The sequence below is a fragment of the Lathyrus oleraceus genome, chromosome 6 (genome assembly GCF_024323335.1).
Source record: "Lathyrus oleraceus cultivar Zhongwan6 chromosome 6, CAAS_Psat_ZW6_1.0, whole genome shotgun sequence".
NCBI lineage: Eukaryota > Viridiplantae > Streptophyta > Magnoliopsida > Fabales > Fabaceae > Lathyrus > Lathyrus oleraceus.
In genome coordinates, this window is record NC_066584.1 from 314,362,961 (window position 1) to 314,385,472 (window position 22,512).

Sequence of the window (22,512 nt, forward strand, 5' to 3'; positions counted from 1 at the left end):
CTTTTATGATTCGAATCAAACTTTTATTACTCAAGTCATTTGATTCGAGTTAAACAAATCCATTATTCGAATAAAAAATACATAACCAAAATCCAAAATCTGCAACTAATATTTGATTAGAGTCAAACCCTTTTGTCATTCGAATCGAGACCTCTATGATTTGAGTCAGATTTTTCTGTGATTTGAATCAACCTCGCATAAGCAAATTCCTATTTTTGTTCATAATCCATATTTGATGCAAGTCACTATTTTTCATTATTTGAATAAAGCAAACATAATCAATTTTTGATTTTTCACATTTAATTTGATTTGAGTAAGTCATTTCCACCACACTTCAAAAGAAATTCAAATTTTAACAAAAATAAAATGTTGATTTGAATTGAGACTCGACACAATTTGAATCATGCCCTCATGTGTTTTTTGATCCAAATTTCAAATTAATTGACTTGAAACATATTGTGTTAATTTTAAGCAAATAATTCGATTTATACATGGTTAAAAAGATTTAACACTCAACTCTAAAATGTATACTATGTGAGGAAAGTAAATTATGACAGCTAAACTAAAATATTCTCTCAGTTCCTTTTTAAGTGTCATTTTTTGATTTTTTACATATATCAAGGAAACTAATTATTATTATTACTTTTCAAACAATAATTTTTGTTTTACCTATAATACCCTTAATTATTTATTACATTCATTTTATTTTTTCTCTCTTTGTAATAATTACCTATGGGTAATTTTGACAAAATTGTAATTAATACTACCTTCAACTTTGCAAATGACAATTAAAAAGAAACAAATATTTTTAAAAAAATAAATACTTAAAAAGGAACGGAGGAAGTACTAAATTTACGAGTAACAAAACATAAACTAGAATAAATCTTATGAGACCCAGCAACTTGAACAGAATCCTTTAAAGAAAAATAATCAAAGGAGGAGCAACTCCTTAAAAACAAAGAGAAACAAGTACCAGTGACATCTCAAATAAAAAAGCAAACAAGCAGGGAGGACATGAACAAATCCAAGAGATGAACAAGAGTCAAGATTGCTAAAAAAAACTAATAAAAGAATATATAAAAACATGATTTTGATAAAAAGAAACAGCCGGTGGAATCATTATCTCAATTTAACGTATTGAGCTAAGCCAATATGTGATTGCTTATATTCCTAAGATAATTTCTAGGAATAAGAAAGTAACTCAATCTTTTTGTTTTAAACATTGTGTGCTTTTATTCCTAAGATAATTTTTAGGAATGAAAAAGTAACTCAATCTTTTTGTTTCAAGCAGCCCCTTCAAGTGTTATCATTATTGTAACCAAAGGGGATTATCTCCCATTTTCAATGCCCCTCACCTACTTTCCCATCATATTATGTGGTGGATGTCTTAATTGTTTTTGAATCGGATTTTTTTTCTATTTAAGTATCCTCTAATTATTATTATCATCTATCTTTTTAACATCATTTATTATTTAAATTTATTGAATAATCAATGTACTTTATCAATATAATTTAAAAACATTACATATTTAATAAAATATAGATAAATATCATAATCAATAAAATATAGATAAATATCATTGTCAATGACTGAATCATAGACTAACAAATTACATTCATTTAACTCAAATAAATATCAGTTGATTTATTTATTACAATATTGTTTATTAATCTATTATCTATTTAGCCTCACTTACAAATTAAGAGAATAAATAGATGACAAACACTGTTCATGAATGAATAAAAATTCTATGAAAAGAAAACAAAAGAATTCCTAAACAAAATATGTTCTTTCAACCATTATTATTTTGTATGTTCAATATTTGCAACAAAAAAATGTTGCTCCAAAAACTGGAACTATTCCAGAATATCTGTCATAAAATTTATAAAACTATCCGCTATGGCTGTATGTACCGCAACAGCACCAATAATAAACCGGTTGAAAATCTATTGCAACCATTTACCGACCAAAAAGGAAAATTTAACAAAAAAAACTTCAAAACAGTTTGTTGTCCAGAGATTCTCTCTACTGATGATGATCAAACATGTTCCGCAATATTTCGTAGAACATCAAATGCAGATACCTCTTTCAGTTGAGATTTGAATCCTAATTCGTCACGTTGTGAAGTCTAAACTGTTCTGCTATATCTAACTCCAGACTGTAAAATCTCAACTATTCTATCAGTGTCTATTCGTATGCTTGAGTTTTTTAGTCTTTGCTGATCTACTTCCTGCATGACAAAAAAATATGAGTAAGCAACATACTTTTTTATCCTTTATTTGAGTTTGGAAGTAAAGAGAATGAACAACTCGTCGGAAGATAGAATAAAACTTGTTAAAAAACATAGGTTTCATCTTATTCACGAAATTAGTGCATCTATTTCAAATTCATACAGTTTTATTCTCCCTCTTAGATTATATTTGGATTGACGAAATATAATAGAGTGAGGCAGAATGAAACATAATAGAGTGAAATTAAATGGAATAGAGCAGAATGGAACATAACATAGTGGAATTGAGCATAATGAAATATAGATCTCACTCAATTATTTAGATACTTTATTAAAAATATCTTATTCCATTACATACACTCCAACACTCCAAATCAAATAAAACAAAAATAGAGGAAAAGATGTAATGGATTTCATGTTCTAATCCATTCCATCAATTATTTGTAAATCCAAACAATAGAATCTCATTATTTATTACTCCATTATCTTTCATTACATCACATATCACCAATCCAAATATGTTTTTATATTTTTGAACTTAAAATAATTAATGTGTCTACTTTTAAATGACTGTGAAAAATTATCATATAAAAATCTTAGTAAAATTTTAAAGATAAAAAATAGACACGAAATCAATTTTGAGTAAAAAAATGTGAGAATGAAACTTATAAATTATTTGTAGAAACTTAAAAGATTGAAAATATTAATTTCATGTTTAAAAATAAACAATGTTTTAATTTTTAGAAAAGAAATATGAAAAGAGAGAATAAAACTATTTAAATTTAAAATAAAAAAACTAATTTAATAAATATTATCAAACGAAAATTGCAATTAAGGAAAATAAATAAATAAAAACATTTAATAGTGTGCCGTAAACATTATTCTTCTTAAGTCTCAGTTCAAAGAAACGATTAGTAATGAAACTGACCTTTTTGTTTCTTATCACGGCAGAGAGCGCTTCCACAACAGCATTTAAATGCTTTTATAGGATGGGTATGATCATCAAAGTCAATTCCATAATCCTGCAAACAATTGGTCACATCTTTATCTTAGCTTAGGTTATGTATCATTTCTATGATAGTTTTATTCTCCATATCATTTTTTCTTCTGAGACATTTATTCTGAGAGGAATGTGGAGGATGAATTCGGCCAAATGTTCCTTAATGTAGATATATAGCAATACTCTCTTTGATTATTGATTATGTAATGTATCTAAAAAATAACTTTTTTATATTAAAAATCAAAAGGATGATAAATAAATATTGTTCTTGCAAGTATTCGAATACAAATACTTTTGAAGAATATATATTAATTGGAATAAATTAATAATTCCAACTACTTAATTATTTTCTTCTCAAATCATCATTTACTATTTAAAACAGATAAGAAGATGTCTCGGATTTGTCTAATGTACTTACCCATGTCAATTCCTCGTATGCACTCACATTTCTTTTTGTAAAGAGGGCAAGCTGCATACAAAGATCAAAACAAGCTATAAAACCATCCTCAAAAAGTTATTTTTCATAATCCTCCATTGAAAAATAACCATCATTCATTTTATTAAATTAATATATTATTAGAAAAATGAAGACTAGAAGATTTATAAGTGAGAGAACATCTATTATCTTAAAAATTTTGGTGAATATGTAGTGTGTCTCTCACAAAGTGTGTTACTTATAAAAGAAGACCCCAATGTAAAAATATTTTCTCTGATCCCTCGAATTGATAATCCAACAGCGATATCAGTACCTGATTCGAGTGAGAGACCGACTTCCTTGTATTAAAAAGATTTCCACGGGTGGTGGATAGGAGATGTCTATTGAAAAAGAAGGGGACGTGGATGACACAGACCTTTTGCTTGAGGAGGAACATTGTGGATAAACTCACATTTGAGGAAGAGTATTCAAAAAAATAAGTGTGAATTGAAAGTATTGCATGGAGAAATACTTTCACCTCACTATAGAAATGTGAATTGAAAGTATTTCATGGAGAAATACTTTCACCTCAAGTGAAGACTAAAACACTTATAACTAAGAGAATCCACGCACCTTTCACTCCAAAGACATCTATCACTTTAAGAATTTTAGTGAATATATAATGTATTACTCATACCCCCTAATGTAAACATGCATTAATTACTTAATATTGTTAGTAGAACACAATTTAATTGAGAATATACTAGTAATTGTGTTATCTCTCACATGAAATCAAGAAACTTAAATACACTTAACTATATTTCTTAGTAAATATGAAACTTGTCTCTTTTGCTTATAAATATATTAGTTGAGTTAAATAAATCTTTGACGTAATATTTATTTATATTTATATATATTGATGTAAATAAATTATTGAAAATATTTTAAAATAAAATCAATAATTTTTAAAAAAAAAGTTAAAATAATTTTTTTTTAATATGTTAAAATAAAAACTTATGAAAACAAACTCTCACATGATAATAGTGGCGGTCAGGTGTCTCTACTTCGACAGGAATATCTATCAAATTTGAATCAGTACATCTGAAAATCAAATATGTCAATCATAAATATACTATACTATTATAATGCAAAGTCCAAAAATAACTATCAGGACATCTTGATATAAGAGAAAACAAAATATATTAATGAAAAACAGTAGAAAGAGAAAATGTTGTTCCATGTTAGACTTTTACATAAATGAAACAAACAAAAAGAAACAATCATAAACTAAGAATAAATTAAGAGAGAAAATAATAAACTATAAATTATTTAAATTAACTTATAAAAAGTTTATATATTAATCAAATTAAACAATAAGCCCATAAAAAATGGTTAATAATATTCTTTTTATAAAGAAACGATTTAAGTTACACTATTACTATTTCTGTCTTTAAATATAAATTTAATAAGACTTTTGAACTTCAAAGTCATCAACGATTCTTTTATTCATTAACTCTAATTATGTTTCATCTTTTTCTGTAACATGCATATTGTTAATTATGTTTGATTCTGCATTCATAAAAATTCATTTTTGAATAAGTTGATTCTAATTAATTAAGAATATAAGATAAAATGATTTATATTTAACTAAATTAATACAAAGTGAATTAATATTTCAGTGTAAAAATCACATTCAAATTCAAAAACAATAAATTTTAACTTCATGAAAAAATCAATTAAGCATAATCAATTCTACTTTCAATAAATATAACAAATCAAAATCAATTATACACTTTTAGAATTATTTTTTAGTTTTTTAAAATGAGAATAAAAAACACATTAAATAATTTTCTCTTTAAGAATAAATTTGTAAAGTTATAGAAAATAATCAACAAACTTTAATTAATTTTATTAATTCCCATAATTTATTTATTTTAAGAGGTTATATTTAAAGGTAGAAAAACATAAAGAATATTAAAAAAACAAAATATAGACTTTGATGGAATATAACCGGACGGAATGAAACATGACGGAACGAATGAAACAAAAAATTAGAGAATTTGGTGAAATTCGATGGAATGGATTTTCATCATATTCCATTTCATCCATGGTTATCCAAACAATAAATTCTAATTAGTTACCATTTCATTCCATACCACCGATTCAAACATATTTTAAAGAAGAAAAAAAAGTGTTTGAGGCTATTCAATTTAGTCAATAAGAAATATTTTATTGAATTTTGAAAATAACCTGTGATTGATGAATCTTGCAACATTCCCATTATGTGTTGCATCTAAGCACAACGCCTCTTCATCCTTTAATCCCACTTCAGAGCCCCAGTCCGCATCAAGCGTTACAGGATATGTATGTCTGTCATTGCCAGTACTCATTACAATCCTATCATATAACTCTGTATTAGTTAAAATTTCTCCGGCGTATTCACATACAAAGCTTCCCTTGGGCAAATCTTCTAGGCTTCTAACGCCCCAGCCCTTTCCCTGATCAGTCAAGAATACCTGAAAAATAAATGATAACGTGTCAATCATAGAAAAAAGCACAACAAATTTAATTTATCAAATAAAATGTGCCAATTGCAGCAAGATGAGTGAATTGACTGTTGACACACCAATAGAACCAAAGTAATGCAGTGACCCTAAAAACATTCAGGAGATTTGTACAACAATATGATTCCATAAACTTAACTATTTAATTTTAATTTAGAAGTTTGATTTTCTGACTGGAATATGATTTTCTCACTCCAAAACGATGAGAAATAAAATGAGACATAAACTATCAAATACAAATTGGGTGGTTGAAATAGACGAGAACTTTGAGGATTTTTGTCACACAAAAATACCATTCAAATAGGAAGAAATTTTTTATCGGACAGTTGTAAGACGAGCGATATTGTACGAGATGGAATGTTGGCAATAAAAAACAAATATCAAAATAAAATAAGTGTAGTAGAGATGAGAATATTATGTTGTGTGTGGTAAGAATAGAAGATATAGAATTAGAAATGGCAGGTAAACTCATAGTATAGGTTTGGTATAAAGTGGGTCGGATATATGGATCAAATTCTGTCACAATATTCTATCCACCATGTTTCTATCCAATTTGTTATCTCGAGATCTTTTTAATAGTCTCTTATATTTTTTAGGTTTTCCTCTAGTGGTTTAACTCATCTCCATCTGATCTACTCTCCTTACAACAAACTCTACACGTCTTCTCACTAAGCATATTTTACACGCCATTATATTCATACTAGTTTTGTTAAGAGTCTCACATTGGACAATATATGGCCTGAACATGTGTTTGTAAGTGGGGGCAGTCCTCACTCTACCAATCGATTTTGTAGGGTTGAGTTAGATCGTCCAACCACATTTCTTAACATGGTATCAGAGTCTCGTTTAAGATCCGATGGACCACCTACTATGATTTCCGTTATCAGATCACCCACCATTTATTTCCACGCTCCAGATGTCCAGTCCTAGGCGTGAGAGGGTGTGTCAAGAGTCCCACATCAGACAATTATGGCCTGAACATATGTTTATAAGTAGGGGTAATCCTCACTCTATCAACCGATTTTGTAGGGTTGAATTAGGTCCAACCACATTTCTTAACAAGTTTCAAATGAGAAAGTGTAAGTAGCTAGTTGACTCTCTTTTTCTCATTCCATATTATACCGCCATGGAACTTTCAATCATCTTGTCAAGATCTGAAAGTAAAGAGATTATTTGACACATAAACATACAACAGGAAGACAAATGCCAGTAGCCAAGGAATCGATTATAAATGTCAAACTTCAATTTTTGGGATGAAAGTCTTAAAAAGCATCAATGAATCCTTAGTTTTTTCTGTTAAACCTTAATCCATAAATACAAAACTAGTTAGTACTTGGTATAGGCCGTAGAATTCTGCACAGTGCACAGTGCAAACTGCAATTGATAATTTTGTATTTATGCATTGTACTATAGTTTTTTTAATAAAGTTTGTGTACTCTTATATGCTTCAATGGTAACTATTATTGACATGGCTATTGTTTAATCTTTTAATATACTAACAATTCACTAATAACCATTTGTCATTAAGAAAAAAGTTATCTAGTGGTAAGAATCTAAGTTGTAATTTTAAAACACTGTTTGAATCCTTCAAAGACAGTTGCAAAATGGTCATTAATACTCACTTGAAAACTTTAAAATTTTAGCCCCTATTTACCAACCACTAAATACACAGCATATCAATAAAACAAGTTAAGGTTCTGTAAAAAAAAAACTTATGTGATAGAATATAAAACCATAACAATGATCAAGAGGTTTAGGTATTTGATTGATGACAGACACAGTTCCCTGATAGCAATAGCATATAAATATGTGACTTGTCATTTTAGGTAGAGCAGCAGTAGCTACTTATATTTCCTAATACTGCAACAGTTTGGACCATTTGCAACACAAGAAAGAGCAAAAATATCATGAACATTGTCATTTCTTAGCATAAATCACTTTACATTCAACTCACTTTTAATATAAATCAATTTTTATCACCACAAAATTAAATGAAAACTTCATCTAATAACCATAACAAAATAAAACTAACAAAAGTAAATAAATATTTCAACGAGTTGCAAAAGTATTCAGAGAATAGTTTTAAAGAAATAGAGGATCAAAGACACAAACCCTTCACTAAACATATTGCAAATTTCACCTGCCTTAACTTCATCTACTAACCATAACAAAATATTAAAGCAAAGTAAAGTAAATAAAATTCTCATCAAATAAATTGCAAGTCATTCAGAGAAAAGTTTACCTGCAATTTCCGGCTTAAACCTCGTTGTACTACCCGATTTCCACACTGCATGTCACATCCACATTTCTTCCAGCACTCCTTTATAAACTTCCTAACCAGATGTCCCCTGCATGGTTCAGGTTTGCTCTCGTTCTTAGACCTCTCAATTGGGCATTCTTTACAATACACATAATGATGAGCTTGGGGTTCATTTATGCAATCTGTGAGAAATTTTTCTTTTAATAAACCGTTTGAAGAGTAAGCAAACTCTCCGCCAGTTTCTTGAGAGCAAGCACAAGGAAATGATAAGGAAAGACAGTCGCCTGAACAATCAGCACAGCAACCCTCATCCGCAATCCGAGCCAGTGAAATATTGACATTAGCGCACTGATAAATTACATTACATGGAATGTAATTGAATTTTGGAAACTCCTCACTTTCAGTTTCATCTAATAATGATACTTTGACGTTTTCAGAACCTTTTGTTATGTCATCGACATATCGACCGGATTTCAGAACCTTTGATAGGGATTTGATAGAAAGATTTCCATTTGAAGCATCAAGTGAGCCTAAAGAAAATCAACAAGAAACTTCAAACTAGGTTCAAGTATATAACAATATATGCTTTTCTTAAGACAGCATACAGCAAAAGGAAAATAGTAAAAGAAAGGCAGTTAAAAAGCCTGTCATAATTACCATTGCAACTCATCGAAGCAGTTCCAACACGAAACTTAGGCTTCTCAGTTCCTGATGTTGTAATCTTTTTCTGATGTTGATCACTAGACATATTTTTCCTCTGAATAGAAGGATGGCTAGGTTCCTCTGAATAAAGCCCTGCAGATGAAGCTGCCCCAGGATAACTTTTTTGACCTCTAGCAGCCATGGAAGGTAAGCTTGAGATCCTTTCATCGTCACTCAATCTTCTCTGTGATAGAAGTTTGTGTGACGACGAAGTTTGAAATGACTTTATAGATTTCTGTTTAAGAGTCTTCGGAGGTTTGTCATTGTCTTCTACAGGCAACACTTCTATTGATTTGACAGCTGATGGAACCCGGTTGTCCCTATCTGCCACGTGAAGTTTCTGTTTTGGTCTTTCCCCATCTTGAGAATTGATTGGAGCTTTTCTCTTGTGTTCTTCTGGCTTTTAGAAAGAATATAACAATGTGTCAGAAAAAATCTGACCAATGCAGCTAACACAAATACAAGTTATTATAAGGACAAAAAATTAGCAAGTTATACAAACTAGCAAAGGATGTTCAAGAAACCTTATCTTCCTTTGACTCAAAGTACGCATCTATAAGAGTCCGATAGTTGTCATCTTCAATAAGCTCCCAGTTTTTATCATACACTTTAAGCAAATTTCTCAGCACAGGTTTCACCTCTTCCTTAGAGATTCCTAAGTCCTTCATAGCATCATAGGCCTTAACAGTCCTTGAGTCATTCACAGCCCTTGAGTCATTCATACCATCATAGCCCTTAGTAGCCCTTGGATCAGTAGTCATGATAGTTCCAAAAGTAATTTTGCACAATTCCACACTATCACAACAGCTACTCTTATGCCAAGACTTTTTTCCTACTCCAAATGGCCTTTTACCAATCCTTGCTATCTATCAACTTGAACTTTATAAGTCACAATGGTTAATCTTTTTCCTGCAAATTGCAAAATGAAATCAGAGTGATGCATAAGAGAGGTTCAGTGTATTAAACAGAGAGTTATTGTAGAACAAATAAAAATAAATACAGTATTATCAGTATATTTCAAGAGAACTTTGCAGCCGAAAAATAAAATAAAGGAAAACATCAAAGAGATGTCTTCATCCATGACAGACCTTGATCAAACACTTATTACCTGAAACATCACAAGTTTGTCAACTTTTAGATTAGACATTTTTCATTGTTAAATAACAGTTTAGGAGAAGAATAGGCCATCTAATTTCAATGCAACGGTATGCCAGAAGTTGTGGTAAGGGTTTTATAGTGGTCCTTCCTACTTACTTGATTGCCTACCAAGGAAACTCCTGACAACAGGAATTAAAACAAAGCATTTCAAGCAAACTTCTTTGAATAAAAAAGGATTTCTTATTGCAATATATTTATGGCTCAATATACCAATATTTCAATAAATTTAAAAGATATTCGCTACGGTTGTCTCGAATATAGGCAACAAAAAAGTTTTATTTTGTGCCTAAAATATAAGCAAATGTTAACCACTTCTATCATATTTAATGTTATTATTGCAAATGTTAACCACTTCTATCATATTTAATGTTATTATTGCAATTCATGAAAAAATGGTGAAGAGAAACCAATTTCAGTGCTTGCTAATTGCTAATTGACATGCCTAATAAATAACAACAAACCTATAATGCATGCAACATGGGACAACATGGCTATTGTACAACCTCTAGAAATAGAACAAAAGCACAAATCGTATAATGAAAGGGAGAAACAATGTTTTAAAAGAATTAATGAATAAACCTTACTATATATCTAATTATAGTACTATTTCTTGTTGTGTCTATATAAAATTCAAAAAAGTAAATAATTAAATAAAGTACAAGCCATGATTTGTAGAAAAAAAGTCATACTACTAGCAATATGGTGGATCTGCACGCTGTAATTCTATTTTAATCTGGTAGTGAAATCAATAGAAGCACATAAAAATAGTCTGTCATGAATATGTTTGCTGATAGACCATATACATCCAAATCTCCCGACAGTTTGTCCTCTAGTTATCCTTGATTTCTTTCTAACTCTAGCGGTTGACGTTCCTTCCTTTGATCTACCTTTTTTATTAGTCATTTTACCCATCTTTTCCATACAAACCCAGTCAAAGCACCTAAAATGGAACTCTTATGATCTTTCCTACAATGAACTCTATCCCAAAACAGCCAAATGGTTTTGTTTCTTAATTTTGTATTGTGTGACAATTCATCCATCATAATACGCTTGTCTCTAACACTACGCTTACCTTGTTGTTGGCACTTTATCATCAAGTATTGAGTTTCGTATACATTATAAAGCCTTATAGTTGTCAATACATTTTTCTTTTAAACTAGAATTGTTTATTTCTATCACAAATTACATCTTTAGTATCCCTCCATTTCATCAACCCCGGATAGATATTATGCTGATTTCTCTTTCTATCTTGTTATCTTTGTATAATGGACCTAAGTTAAGGTTTATCCGTGCTCTACAATTCAAGAAAATATAAACTCATACCTGTGCAGTGTTCACTTCAAAGGGGTCACTATGCATTTTGATGAAATATACATATAACATTTCAATTTAATATCATAACCAGCTGTTAGTATAGTGATATATAAGGTTAAATCTAGTGTACCTAGTATCAAGTCCTTGAATTGTCATTTTTAATGAAATAAAACAATAAAAATAGAAAATTTGGAGTTGAAGACTTGAACCCCCAACCTAAGATTCACAAAACGAGTTCTAAGCGCTGTGCTACTTTCTAAGGTTCGTTATTATGCTGAATAATTAATACATAGCAAAAATGCTTATGCTCCTTGTTGAATAAGTCAGTTTGATTTTTAGAATTATTTCTATTGTTTGTTTTTAATTAATTGTTTGTTGCTTTCAATTCCTATTTTCTCTCACACTTAGGATATGATGTTAGTGTGTGAGGTAGTTTCCTATTTTCTAGGTAGTAAGTTGTATTGCTAAGTCTTGCAAACACTTAAGATATGATGTTAGTGTGTGTGGTAGTTTCATATTTTCTAGGTAGTCAGTTGTACTGCTAAGTCTATAAACTTGGCCCTTTGAGTTTCTAATAAGGAACGCAGAACAGAACCATTTTTTCTATGTTAACATCTGGTAACAGAGCTAGGTGTATAGCAAGTAAAGAGAAGCAGCGGACTTCAATCATGGCTACAACCACGGATGGCAACTTCGTGCAACCTGCAATTCCAAAATTCAGTGAGCATTATGATCACTGGGTAATGCTCATGGAGAACTTTTTAAGGTCAAAGGAGTATTGGAATCTTATAGATCCAGGGATTCCTCAACATGTTGATGGTACTGTATTAACGGAGAACGAGAAAAAAACGGTGAACGGGCTTAAGCTAAAAGATTTGAAGGTAAAGAATTACCTCTTTCAAGCCATCGATCGATCTGTGCTTGAAACAATTTTAAAGAAGGAGACTTCAAAAGAGATTTGGGATTCCTTAAAACAGAAATACCAAGGCACTGCTAGAGTGAAGCGAGCACAGCTTCAAGCCCTACGACGTGAGTGGGAGATTTTGCAGATGAAGAATGGAGAATCAGTTAATGACTATTTTGCTCGAACTCTCACTATTGCAAATAAGATGCGAATGTACGGTGAACAAATGTCGGATCTTACTGTTGTCGAAAAGATTCTTCGCTCAATGACCTCCAGGTATGATTATGTAGTGTGTTCTATTGAAGAATCTCATGTTTTGGATTCCATGACTGTAGATGAACTCCAAAGTAGTTTGTTGGTACACGAACAACGAATGAATGGGCACAAGTCACATGAAGAGCAAGTGTTGAAAGTAACTCGAGATGAGACAAATACCGGTCGTGACCGTGGAAGAGGTGACTTTTGGAGTGGATTTGCTCGAGGAAGAGGCAGAGGAGGCAGACAACGAGTAGACAAGGCAGCAGTGGAATGTTATTACTGTCATGAGTTTGGACATTTTCAATATGAATGCCCAGAGAAACCACAGGACAGCATTGCAAATTATGTTGAGACCAATGAGGAAGCAGTGTTTACTCATGGCACAACTTTCATCAGAGGGAAAATCAAACACATAAGACATGTGGTTCATCGATTCAGGCTGCAGCAACCACGTGACAGGAAGAAAGGATTGGTTCTCCTCCATTGATGAAAGTTTTTCAGATGAAGTGAAATTAAGGAATAATTATGCTCTAAAGGTATGTGGAAAAGGTATGGTTAAACTTTTGATAAACGGAGTTGTGCATTTTCTAAATGATGTATTTTATGTGTCTGAGCTGAAAAATAATTTATTTAGTGTGGGGGCAACTTCTGGAAAGAGGGTTAATAGTTGAAATGAAGCAAAACAAGTGTAGAGTGTTTAAAGAAAATGACCTTATTTTTTAAACCTACATGACTACTAATCGTATGTTTGCTATTCATGTAAAATCCGGAGTCTCCCAATCCTGCTTTCAGGTCAGCTCTGTGCCACCAGCTCAAGTATGGCACTCTCGTTATGGTTACTTGAGCTACAGTGGACTGAAAACTTTAATGGAGCATGACATGGTGAAAGGGTTGCCCTCCTTTAAACCAACATCTCAACTTTGTGAACATTGCCTCAAGTAGGAAAGTATGGGTATATCAACGAGACCCTTTTCCACGACAAAGTAATTGACGGGCATCTTAGTTGTTGCAGTTAATTCACTCAGATATTTGTGGTCCTATCAATCCTACATCCAATGGAAATAAAAGGTACATACTCACTTTCATTGATGATTTAAGTAGGAAAGTATGGGTATATTTTCTTACGGAGAAAAGTTAAACTTTTGGTGCATTTAAAGAGTTTAAAGCATTAGTTGAAAAACAAGTTGGCGCTCCCATTCAAATATTACGTACCGATAGAGGGGGAGTATCTTTCTAAAGAGTTTGCTGAATTTTGCAGTAAACATGGTATTGAAAGGCAACTCACTGCTTCATACACGCCACAACAAAATGGCGTGGCGGAGAGAAAAAATCAAACGATTGTAAATATGGTTCGCAGTGTTTTGGTGGAAAAGGGAGTTCCAAGATCTTTTTGGCCAGAAGCTGTAAAATGGGTGATTCATATTTTAAACAGAAGTCCGACTCTTGCTTTCAAGAACGTCACACCAGAGGAAGCATGGAGCGGAATTAAGCCGTCTGTTTCATATTTTAGAATCTTTGGCAGCATTGGATACGTTCATGTACCTGATCAGAAAAGGAGCAAACTTGATGATAAAAGTATCAAATGTGTGTTGTTGGGTGTAAGTGAGGAGTCTAAGGCCTACAAACTTTATGATCCAATCAAGAAGAAAATTTGGATTAGTAGAAATGTTAAATTCCAGGAGGATGCTGCATGGGATTGGGGTGAAGCAAAAACAAGCATAACACTTGATACAGGTGAGTTGAATCCTTTGGAAGAATCTAGTCAAGAAGATGATGAGATAATCCAAAATTCTAATGATACAACAGCAACTACAAGTGATGCAACTCCAAACTCAACTTCAAATATGCTGGATTCCAACATTTCAAGAGCTTCAGAAAATTCAGCTCAAGGGAGGACTAGAAGACCACCAATATGGATGAGAGATTATGTCACTGGTGATGATTTAACTGAGGAAGATGCAATGAATTTTGCCATGTTTGCATGTTCAGATCCAGTAACATATACACAAGCATCAAAAATTTAGCATTAGGAGGGATGCAATGGATGCTGAAATTCAAGCAATTCAAAGGAATGATACATGGGAGCTAATTGATCCACCACCATATTGCAAAGTTGTAGGAGTCAAGTGGATTTTCAAAACTAAGTTGAAGGAGACACGGGAGATTGACAAATTCAAGGCTAGACTCGTAGCAAAAGGCTACACTCAAGAGGAAGGCATAGATTACAGTGAGATCTTTGCGCCGGTTGCTCGTCTTGAAACCATCAGAACTGTTGTTGCATTGGCAGCTACAAAAAGGTGGGGTATTCATCAACTTGATATTAAATCAACTTTCTTACATGGAGCAATCAACGAAAATGTCTACCTAGAGCAGCCACCAGGTTATGTATTTCGAGGATGTGAGCATCAAGTATACAAGCTTAAGAAGGCCTTGTATGGCCTTAAGCAGGCTCCTAGATCCTGGTACAGCAAGTTGGAATCCTATCTTACAGCAAATGATTTTTTGAAATGTCCACATGAACACACTTTATTTATGAAGAAGAAAGAGAAAGGTGAAATTTTAATTGTGTGTTTATGTAGATGATCTTGTATATACCGGTAATGATATGTCGATGTTTCAAGAGTTCAAAACTATGATGATGAAAGAATTTGCAATGACTGACTTAGGCAAGATGAGATGTTTCTTGGGCATTGAAGTTTTGCAAGGTTGCAATGGTATCTTCGTTGGGCAAAAGAAATATATTAAGGATATGTTAAACAAATTTAACATGTCTGATTGTAATCCCGTGAAGAGTCCTATAGTTCCAGGAAGTAAGTTACTAAAAGAAGACAAAGGAGTGAAGGTTGATACGACTCTATTTAAACAACTTGTGGGAAGTCTTATGTACCTCACAGCTACAAGACCAGATATTGCATATTCTGTCAGTTTGATAAGTCGCTTTATGGAAGAGTCAAAGGAGAGTCATTACTTGGCAGCAAAGCGAATTTTGAGATATCTACAAGGCACCCAAAATCTGGGAATTTTCTATAAGGCGGGAGGAAATGAAGAATTAATTGCTTATACCGACAGTGATTATGCAGGAGACCTTGATGACAGGAAGAGCACTTCGGGCTATGCTTTCTTGCTGGGAGGAGGTGTTATTTCTTGGGTGTCGAAGAAGCAGCCAGTTGTTAGCTTATCCACAACAGAAGCAGAGTTTATAGCAGCCGCGTTATGTGCTTGTCAATGTGTTTGGCTGAGAAGAATTTTGGAACATCTAAGTCATTGTCAAGAAGGAGCTACTCTGGTGTTTTGTGATAATGTCTCAACAATTAAATTATCCAAAAATCCAGTTTTGCATGGAAGAAGTAAACATATTGATGTTCGGTTTCATTTTTTGAGAAATTTATGTAATGATGGTGTTATTGAGCTGAATTATTGCAATACAAGAGATCAGTTAGCAGACATCATGACAAAGCCACTTAAAGTTGAAGAATTCCAACATATGTTAAGTGCTCTAGGAATGCTTGATGAGTTTGTGATAACCTGTTGCAAGGAGCATACAGTTTAAGGGAGGAATTGTTGAATAAGTCAGTTTGATTTTTAGAATTATTTCTATTGTTTGTTTTTAATTAATTGTTTGTTGCTTTCAATTCCTATTTTCTCTCATACTTAGGATATGATGTTAGTGTGTGAGGTAGTTTCCTATTTTCTAGGTAGTAAGTTGTATTGCTAAGTCTTGCACACACTTAAGATATGCTGTTAGTTAGTCAGTTGTACTGCTAAGTCTATAAACTTGACCCTTTGAGTTTCTAATAAGGAACCATTTTTTCTGTGTTAACACTCCTACTCTTTCTGTGTTAAGACTCCTACAATAATGCATTTAATTTACCTGGAGAAGGAAAAAGTGATTAACTTTTTGCTCCTTTAGAAAAACAAACTTATGTTCTGCATCAAAACAGGGAAGAGTGATGCCATAGTGAGATATATAGCACTGAACATTACAAGGCTTTCAAATTTTGGAATCCAATCTCAGGAAAGCAATACATAAGCCCTTTATTATAGTGACTAAAGAGAGTAAGGGTTAGGGTTTATGTATAAGCTATAAAATAAAGTTACAATATGTTTTCATAAGCTATCAGAGAGCTTATAAAAAAAGTTGAAAACAAGTGTCAATAGTTTGTTTCCAAACTTTTCCAAACAATCTCACAAGTGATCATGCCGATACCCGATAAATAAGTTTAAATAAGTCAATCCAAACAACCGCACAATACCACCGATACCAATAGATAAGTGTCAAATAAGTTGATCAAAACACTCCACAGCGAGATATAAGTAATGTGATGAAAGAGAGGCACAATTTAACAAGTGGCAGCGAAGCGAAGACTTACAGTGAAATAGTACTCTTCCAATGAATAAGCATTCAGCAAACGGAGACGACCAAAATCACTCTGAGCCACTGAACTGAATCCTACGCAAACGAAAAATGTAGGTTAAATTTTCTTTCAATCAAATACTTGACGAAAAAAATAGCTTCCGCTTGGCGTTGTCATTGTCTCCAAACCAAAACCCTCCATGCACACATTAAGCTATCGCTATCGTCAAAATCCAAAAAAAAAACAAATTTAAACACACAAAATCGATTTCACATACATGCAGTAGCTCTGAAGAAGTAATTTGAATGGAAGAACGAAAACTGAATACGAAGAATCAAGAAACGGGAACGTGATTGATCGATGTAACAGCGAAGAGTGAAGCTTCCCTTGAAGAACACGGAACCAGAACGTGATGAAAAAAATCTAGCGAAAAGGGAATAGTAGTAGTGAAGACGAAGAAGAACGAGTTCAAGATTTGTAAACCCTGAAAAAGGGTACGAATGTGTATTCGGTTTTGTTCCGAAAAATCAGTGGAAAAAAAAGCGTGGGCGACTGCGTTGGTGTATTTATTCAGGAGGAAGGCGTACAGTCGCGGGTCTGGTGTTGGGTCCAGCAGTTTGTTGGTATATATACGCGAGATAAAAAATTTATTTTTTATTCACTATTTGGGCCTCGAAAAACGAATAAAGTGTAAAAAGTTTGAGTATAATATGGACTTGAGAGTTTGATTGCGAATTGACAATTTAAGGAAAAGTTTTGAAGAGCTAGTATAAATCAAAGAAATTTATTATGAAGTTTAATGGAAATAATTGATGTGTAATGGAAATATATTTACCTAATAAATCGATCTCAATTGTTGATCTGAGATCAATTGATTCACATGTTACTCATTGGTTATATCATATTGAAGTAATCTACCATATATAATATGAGTTTGAAATCCAACCAGATTAAGAGATTGATATAGTAAAATCCCTATTACAAGTTAATAATAACTTATTCATTAGATATTTAGTTTAGTTTTTGGAAGAGGTAAAAAGAAATTTTTGTTAAGAAGAAATTTTGAAGTGTTGGTTGTTTTAAAATAAAATTGATTTTTTCTTCGAATTTTATTTAAATCTAGAATTTAAAGTTTTTAACTTTAAACTTGATTTTTACATTGAAATTTATATTCAACTCAATTTTATGTAAATTTATTTAAAAATAAATTACTTTACATTTAATTCACTTGTAATCAAAATCGATTTTATAGAATCAATTTATTAAGAATCAATTTTTCCATCGCATAACCAAATATATGCTTAGTTTAACGGTATGTTTGTAAGGAACAATTTATGTGATTGTCAAAATTCGAATTCTAGTTGCCACAATCTAAATGAGTTTGATTTTACACTGAAGAAAATTAATTTTGAGTAAATTAATTTTATAAAATTGATATGGTTAAAGTGACTTGATGATAAAATAAATTATGGTAGAATTGAGTTTCAGGTATTAGACTAAGAACGGAGATTAATGGGGAAATTACGTTTGACGTAGCACACCTCTTTGGTTGAATTTTGATTGATAATAGCAGAGAAAATTAAATAGTGTTTTATTGCATTATTGGTTTTGAATATGGTCAACTTGGTTGTGCATAATCTTGTTAAGAATCCTCGACGCATCTTCTAGCTAAATGGGAGAGATAACTTCATCATAGGGTTTCGCATGACAAGTTTCTCGCAGGAGTTTGCATATGCAGACCATGGTTCTCAAACGCAAGAAGAAGATAAAAAGAAAGGAGCACCAAGAAAGTTAAAGATCGAAGAGATACGAACTATATATCTCTATTAGAGGAAGAGGAACCTTCGAGAACGAAGCAGAATCACAGTCCTTTCACAATGGTCTCTTACAAGAATATGGTAACAGGCGAATTTATGGAGAAGATGTAAGAAGACGAAATTGAAGAAGGAGATGAGCGATATGATGGATTGTGGGTGGAGGAAAGAAAAGTAGGAGATTATAAGTGTCCATAATTTATCTTGTCGAAGGGAGAAGAACACATAATCATTAAACCTTGGAAGAAATGCGTCATTATGAAGATGATAAGGAGGAGAATTGACTTCAAAGCATTGGAGACAAAACTTAACCAATTGTGGGCGAAAAGAGGAGTCTTGAAAATTATTGGCATAGGGAAAGATTACTATCTTGTCACCTTTATATGTGAAGAAGATCATAATGCAACAGTCTTGGAAGGCATTTGGCTCGGTTATGATCACTACCTTACGATGTAGGAATGGATATTCAATTTGTACCCTAATATCGACTTAATTGACAATTTTGTTGTGTGGATGAGAATACTTGGATTACCTATCAAATAATATGATCATCGGGTTCTCTCCTTCATATGAAACCGAATTGGCAGGACTGTTAAGGTGGACAAAACCATTATATCTAAAGAATGGGGCGGACACGCTCGCACGTGTGTTCAAGTCGATTTGAAGACGTCTTTGTTGGCCATGTTTTCCATAAAAGGGAAACATTACAAAGTGGAGTATGAAGGTCTTCACCTTTTGTGTCTTTCTTATGGTAGGTACGAGCAAGAAACTACAGGGTGTATGGACAACAATCAGCCGACAATGAAGAAAGGCATTATATAAGCACGGGGAAAATAAGTTACTGAGAAAGACTTGAATGATGTGAACCGGTTAGCATAAGTCCATGGACTATGGTTCAAAAAGCTAAGAAACATAGGGAAAACTAATGCATTGAGGAACAAGGAGGGAATCAAGTGAATCAAGGTGAAAATTGAAAAGGAAACAACGTGAACAATGGTGTGTGTGGCTCTAGATTCGTGTCGATCCAGAAAGAAGAAGAACAAGTCACAACGAATAAATTATTGGAAAGAAGTGAGAAAAACAAACAAGAGTCAATAGGCAAACGTGGAGTTTCACCAAGAGAAGGCAAATTGGAGATTGTTAGAAATAATGAATTGAATAGAAACAAATAAAATACACATGAAGCCCAATAAAGCATTCAAATTTGAATGCGTGTGGGTGATCGAAGATTCGTATAAATAGGTGATTATAGAGGCGTGGAAAGGAGATACGGATCTATAGGTTAATCTTAAAAGCATGAGGCAAGCTTCCAATAAGTGGAACATGGTCATGGTTAGAGGTTTGTAAAGGGAGAAAAAGTCATATGATGAACAGGCTTAGTGGCATCCCAAAGGCATTTCACTATGGGTATTGTCAAGGTAGAAAATATATCCAACAAATTTTAAATAAGATTCTTCGCTAAGATGAGTTACTCTGGTGCCAACGATCTAAGTTAATGTTGTTGGTAGATGGGGATAAGAATACTCGTCTTTATCACATTTCTGACATTCAAAGAATAATAAGGAAAATCATCAATCGCATAAGGTCGGATGGGTAAAGGATCTGTAAGACATCAAAAACCTTTTCAAGAAATGGTATCATAAGTTACACACGTCTAAGGTGGAGGTAGAAGAATGGTATAACACAAAAGTCAATTTCCAGACATTGAAGAAAGATTTAAGGAGAACATTGAGGAAGATTTAACAAGCTCTGAGATGAACAAATTTATGTTTGACATGTCACATTGGAAATCCCCGGGCCTTGACGATTTTTTAGTAGGCTTTTTCCAAAAATCCTGGAGCATGGTTGGTAACAAAGTTAGTAAGTTTGCTAAAAAATTATGGAGGAATTCGAGTAATGTAGCTAAGGTTAACCAGACATATCTCTTCCTTATCCTCAAAGTGTGAAACCCCTAACTTGTCACTCAATTCAGACATATATCATTGTGCAACACAATATACAAGTTGTTAAGCAAAATATAGTTAATAAGGTGGTTTCCCCCTACCAAGTAGGATTTATAGCAGGTAGAAGCATTCAGGACAACATTATCATGGCGCAAGAAACTCTTTACCTCATGAACAGGTTGCAATGGAAGCATGGCAAATTTGTCATGAAAATCAATTTAGAAAAGGCGTACGATATGATGAGTTGGAGTTATGTGCATAAGGTTCTCTTAGAAATTGGTATCATTAACAAGATCATTAAGGTAATAATGGAATCATTAACAACAGTCATCATGATAGTGCTTTGGAAGGGCAAAAAAGATAGCAATTTTGATACTCATAAAGGTCTTCGACGAGGAGATCCTATCTCCCCATTAATCTTCATTCTCTGTATGAAAAGGCTAACCCAATCGATCATTGATAAAGTACAGAAAGGTAATTGGGATTGTATAACAGTTGGAAGGAAATGGCCTCATATATCTCACCTCATGTTCACTGACGACTTATTGCTTTTTGGCAAAGCGATAGTAAAGCAAATGTAGATAGTTAGAGATGTCCTTGACAAATTTTATGGTACCTCAGAGAAAAATATCAGTTACAACAAACCAAACCCCGTCTTCTTGAGCAATACTGAGTGCAACTTATAGAAGGAATTAACTCAGGTGGCATGCATGAAAGAACTGAAGAACCTATGTATGTATTTATAAGTGATGATTACTGGTAAATGTCCAAGAGCTAAGGACCTTCTTCATACCACAGATAGAATCAATAATAAGCTATCATTGTGGAAGGAGAAAAACTTATCCATGGCAGGGAGAAGAACGTTAGCTAAGTTAGTGATTGAAGCCTTTATGATGTATTCCATGATGAGCAGTAGAATGCCTAGAGAAACATTGAAAGAAATTGAAAGGACTCAACTGAAGTTTATATGGGGAGAAGTGGATGACAACAAACATCTTCACACTATTAGGTGGAGCAAGCTTGTGAAAGTTAAAAAGGATTAGGGCTTGAGCCTGCGTAACCTCAACATCATGAAAAAACATGTTTGGTCAAACTTAGTTCGAAGTACTACAAATAGGGGAACATTTTATGGTGCAGGGTAGAGGTGTTCAAAAGCGAACCAACCCAATAGAAAACCTCAAACCAAACCAAACCAAACAGAAACCGCAAAAACCCGCAATTGGTTCAGATGTATTTGAGCCATTTTTTAACAAAATCGTGTAGTTTGGTTTGGTTTGCAGTTTGTATTTTTCAAACCAAACTAACCCGCATTTACAACCCAAACTTCACTTATCCCACATCCAACACAAAACCCAAACCTATTATGCCTTAACCCTACAAATATTCTCTTACTCACACTTAGGATTTTAGTTTTGACCTTCTCAAATATCTTCTAGTAGTATCGCGCATTCTTCTCATCTTCTCATTTTTATGTTATTGATTTCTCTTCTAATTACGTTTTTATCGCACATTTCTTTTCTAATCTCGCATCTCCTATGTTCTTTCTTTTTTATATTCTCTAATCTCTCATCTATCTATTTCTTCTTTTTTATTA

The 22,512-nt window shown here is 32.7% G+C and overlaps 2 protein-coding genes across 4 annotated transcripts; one reads left to right on the plus strand and one right to left on the minus strand.

Annotated features, from left to right (window-relative positions):
- Positions 1-1,598: 1,598 nt before the first annotated feature.
- LOC127094085 (histone-lysine N-methyltransferase SUVR4) lies at positions 1,599-17,749 on the minus strand. Of its 3 annotated transcripts, XM_051032954.1 has the most exons (11): positions 17,439-17,749; positions 17,177-17,256; positions 16,678-16,733; positions 9,697-10,081; positions 9,128-9,572; positions 8,453-9,000; positions 5,897-6,162; positions 4,681-4,747; positions 3,650-3,700; positions 3,160-3,253; positions 1,599-2,231 (listed from the first exon to the last, which is right to left on the minus strand). In XM_051032954.1, the coding sequence occupies exons 4-11, from the start codon at positions 9,931-9,933 to the stop codon at positions 2,182-2,184; spliced, it is 1,758 nt and encodes a 585-aa protein (XP_050888911.1). In that variant the 5' UTR covers positions 9,934-10,081; positions 16,678-16,733; positions 17,177-17,256; positions 17,439-17,749; the 3' UTR covers positions 1,599-2,181. The 3 variants fall into 3 exon arrangements, 2 of the variants coding, with proteins under 2 accessions (XP_050888911.1, XP_050888910.1); XM_051032953.1 differs by lacking the exon at positions 16,678-16,733; XR_007792614.1 differs by lacking the exons at positions 4,681-4,747; positions 16,678-16,733 and having other exon boundaries at positions 2,213-2,231.
- On the plus strand, positions 12,313-13,293 carry LOC127095406 (uncharacterized). The gene has a single exon (XM_051034101.1). The coding sequence runs from the start codon at positions 12,313-12,315 to the stop codon at positions 13,291-13,293; it is 981 nt and encodes a 326-aa protein (XP_050890058.1).
- Positions 17,750-22,512: the final 4,763 nt, after the last annotated feature.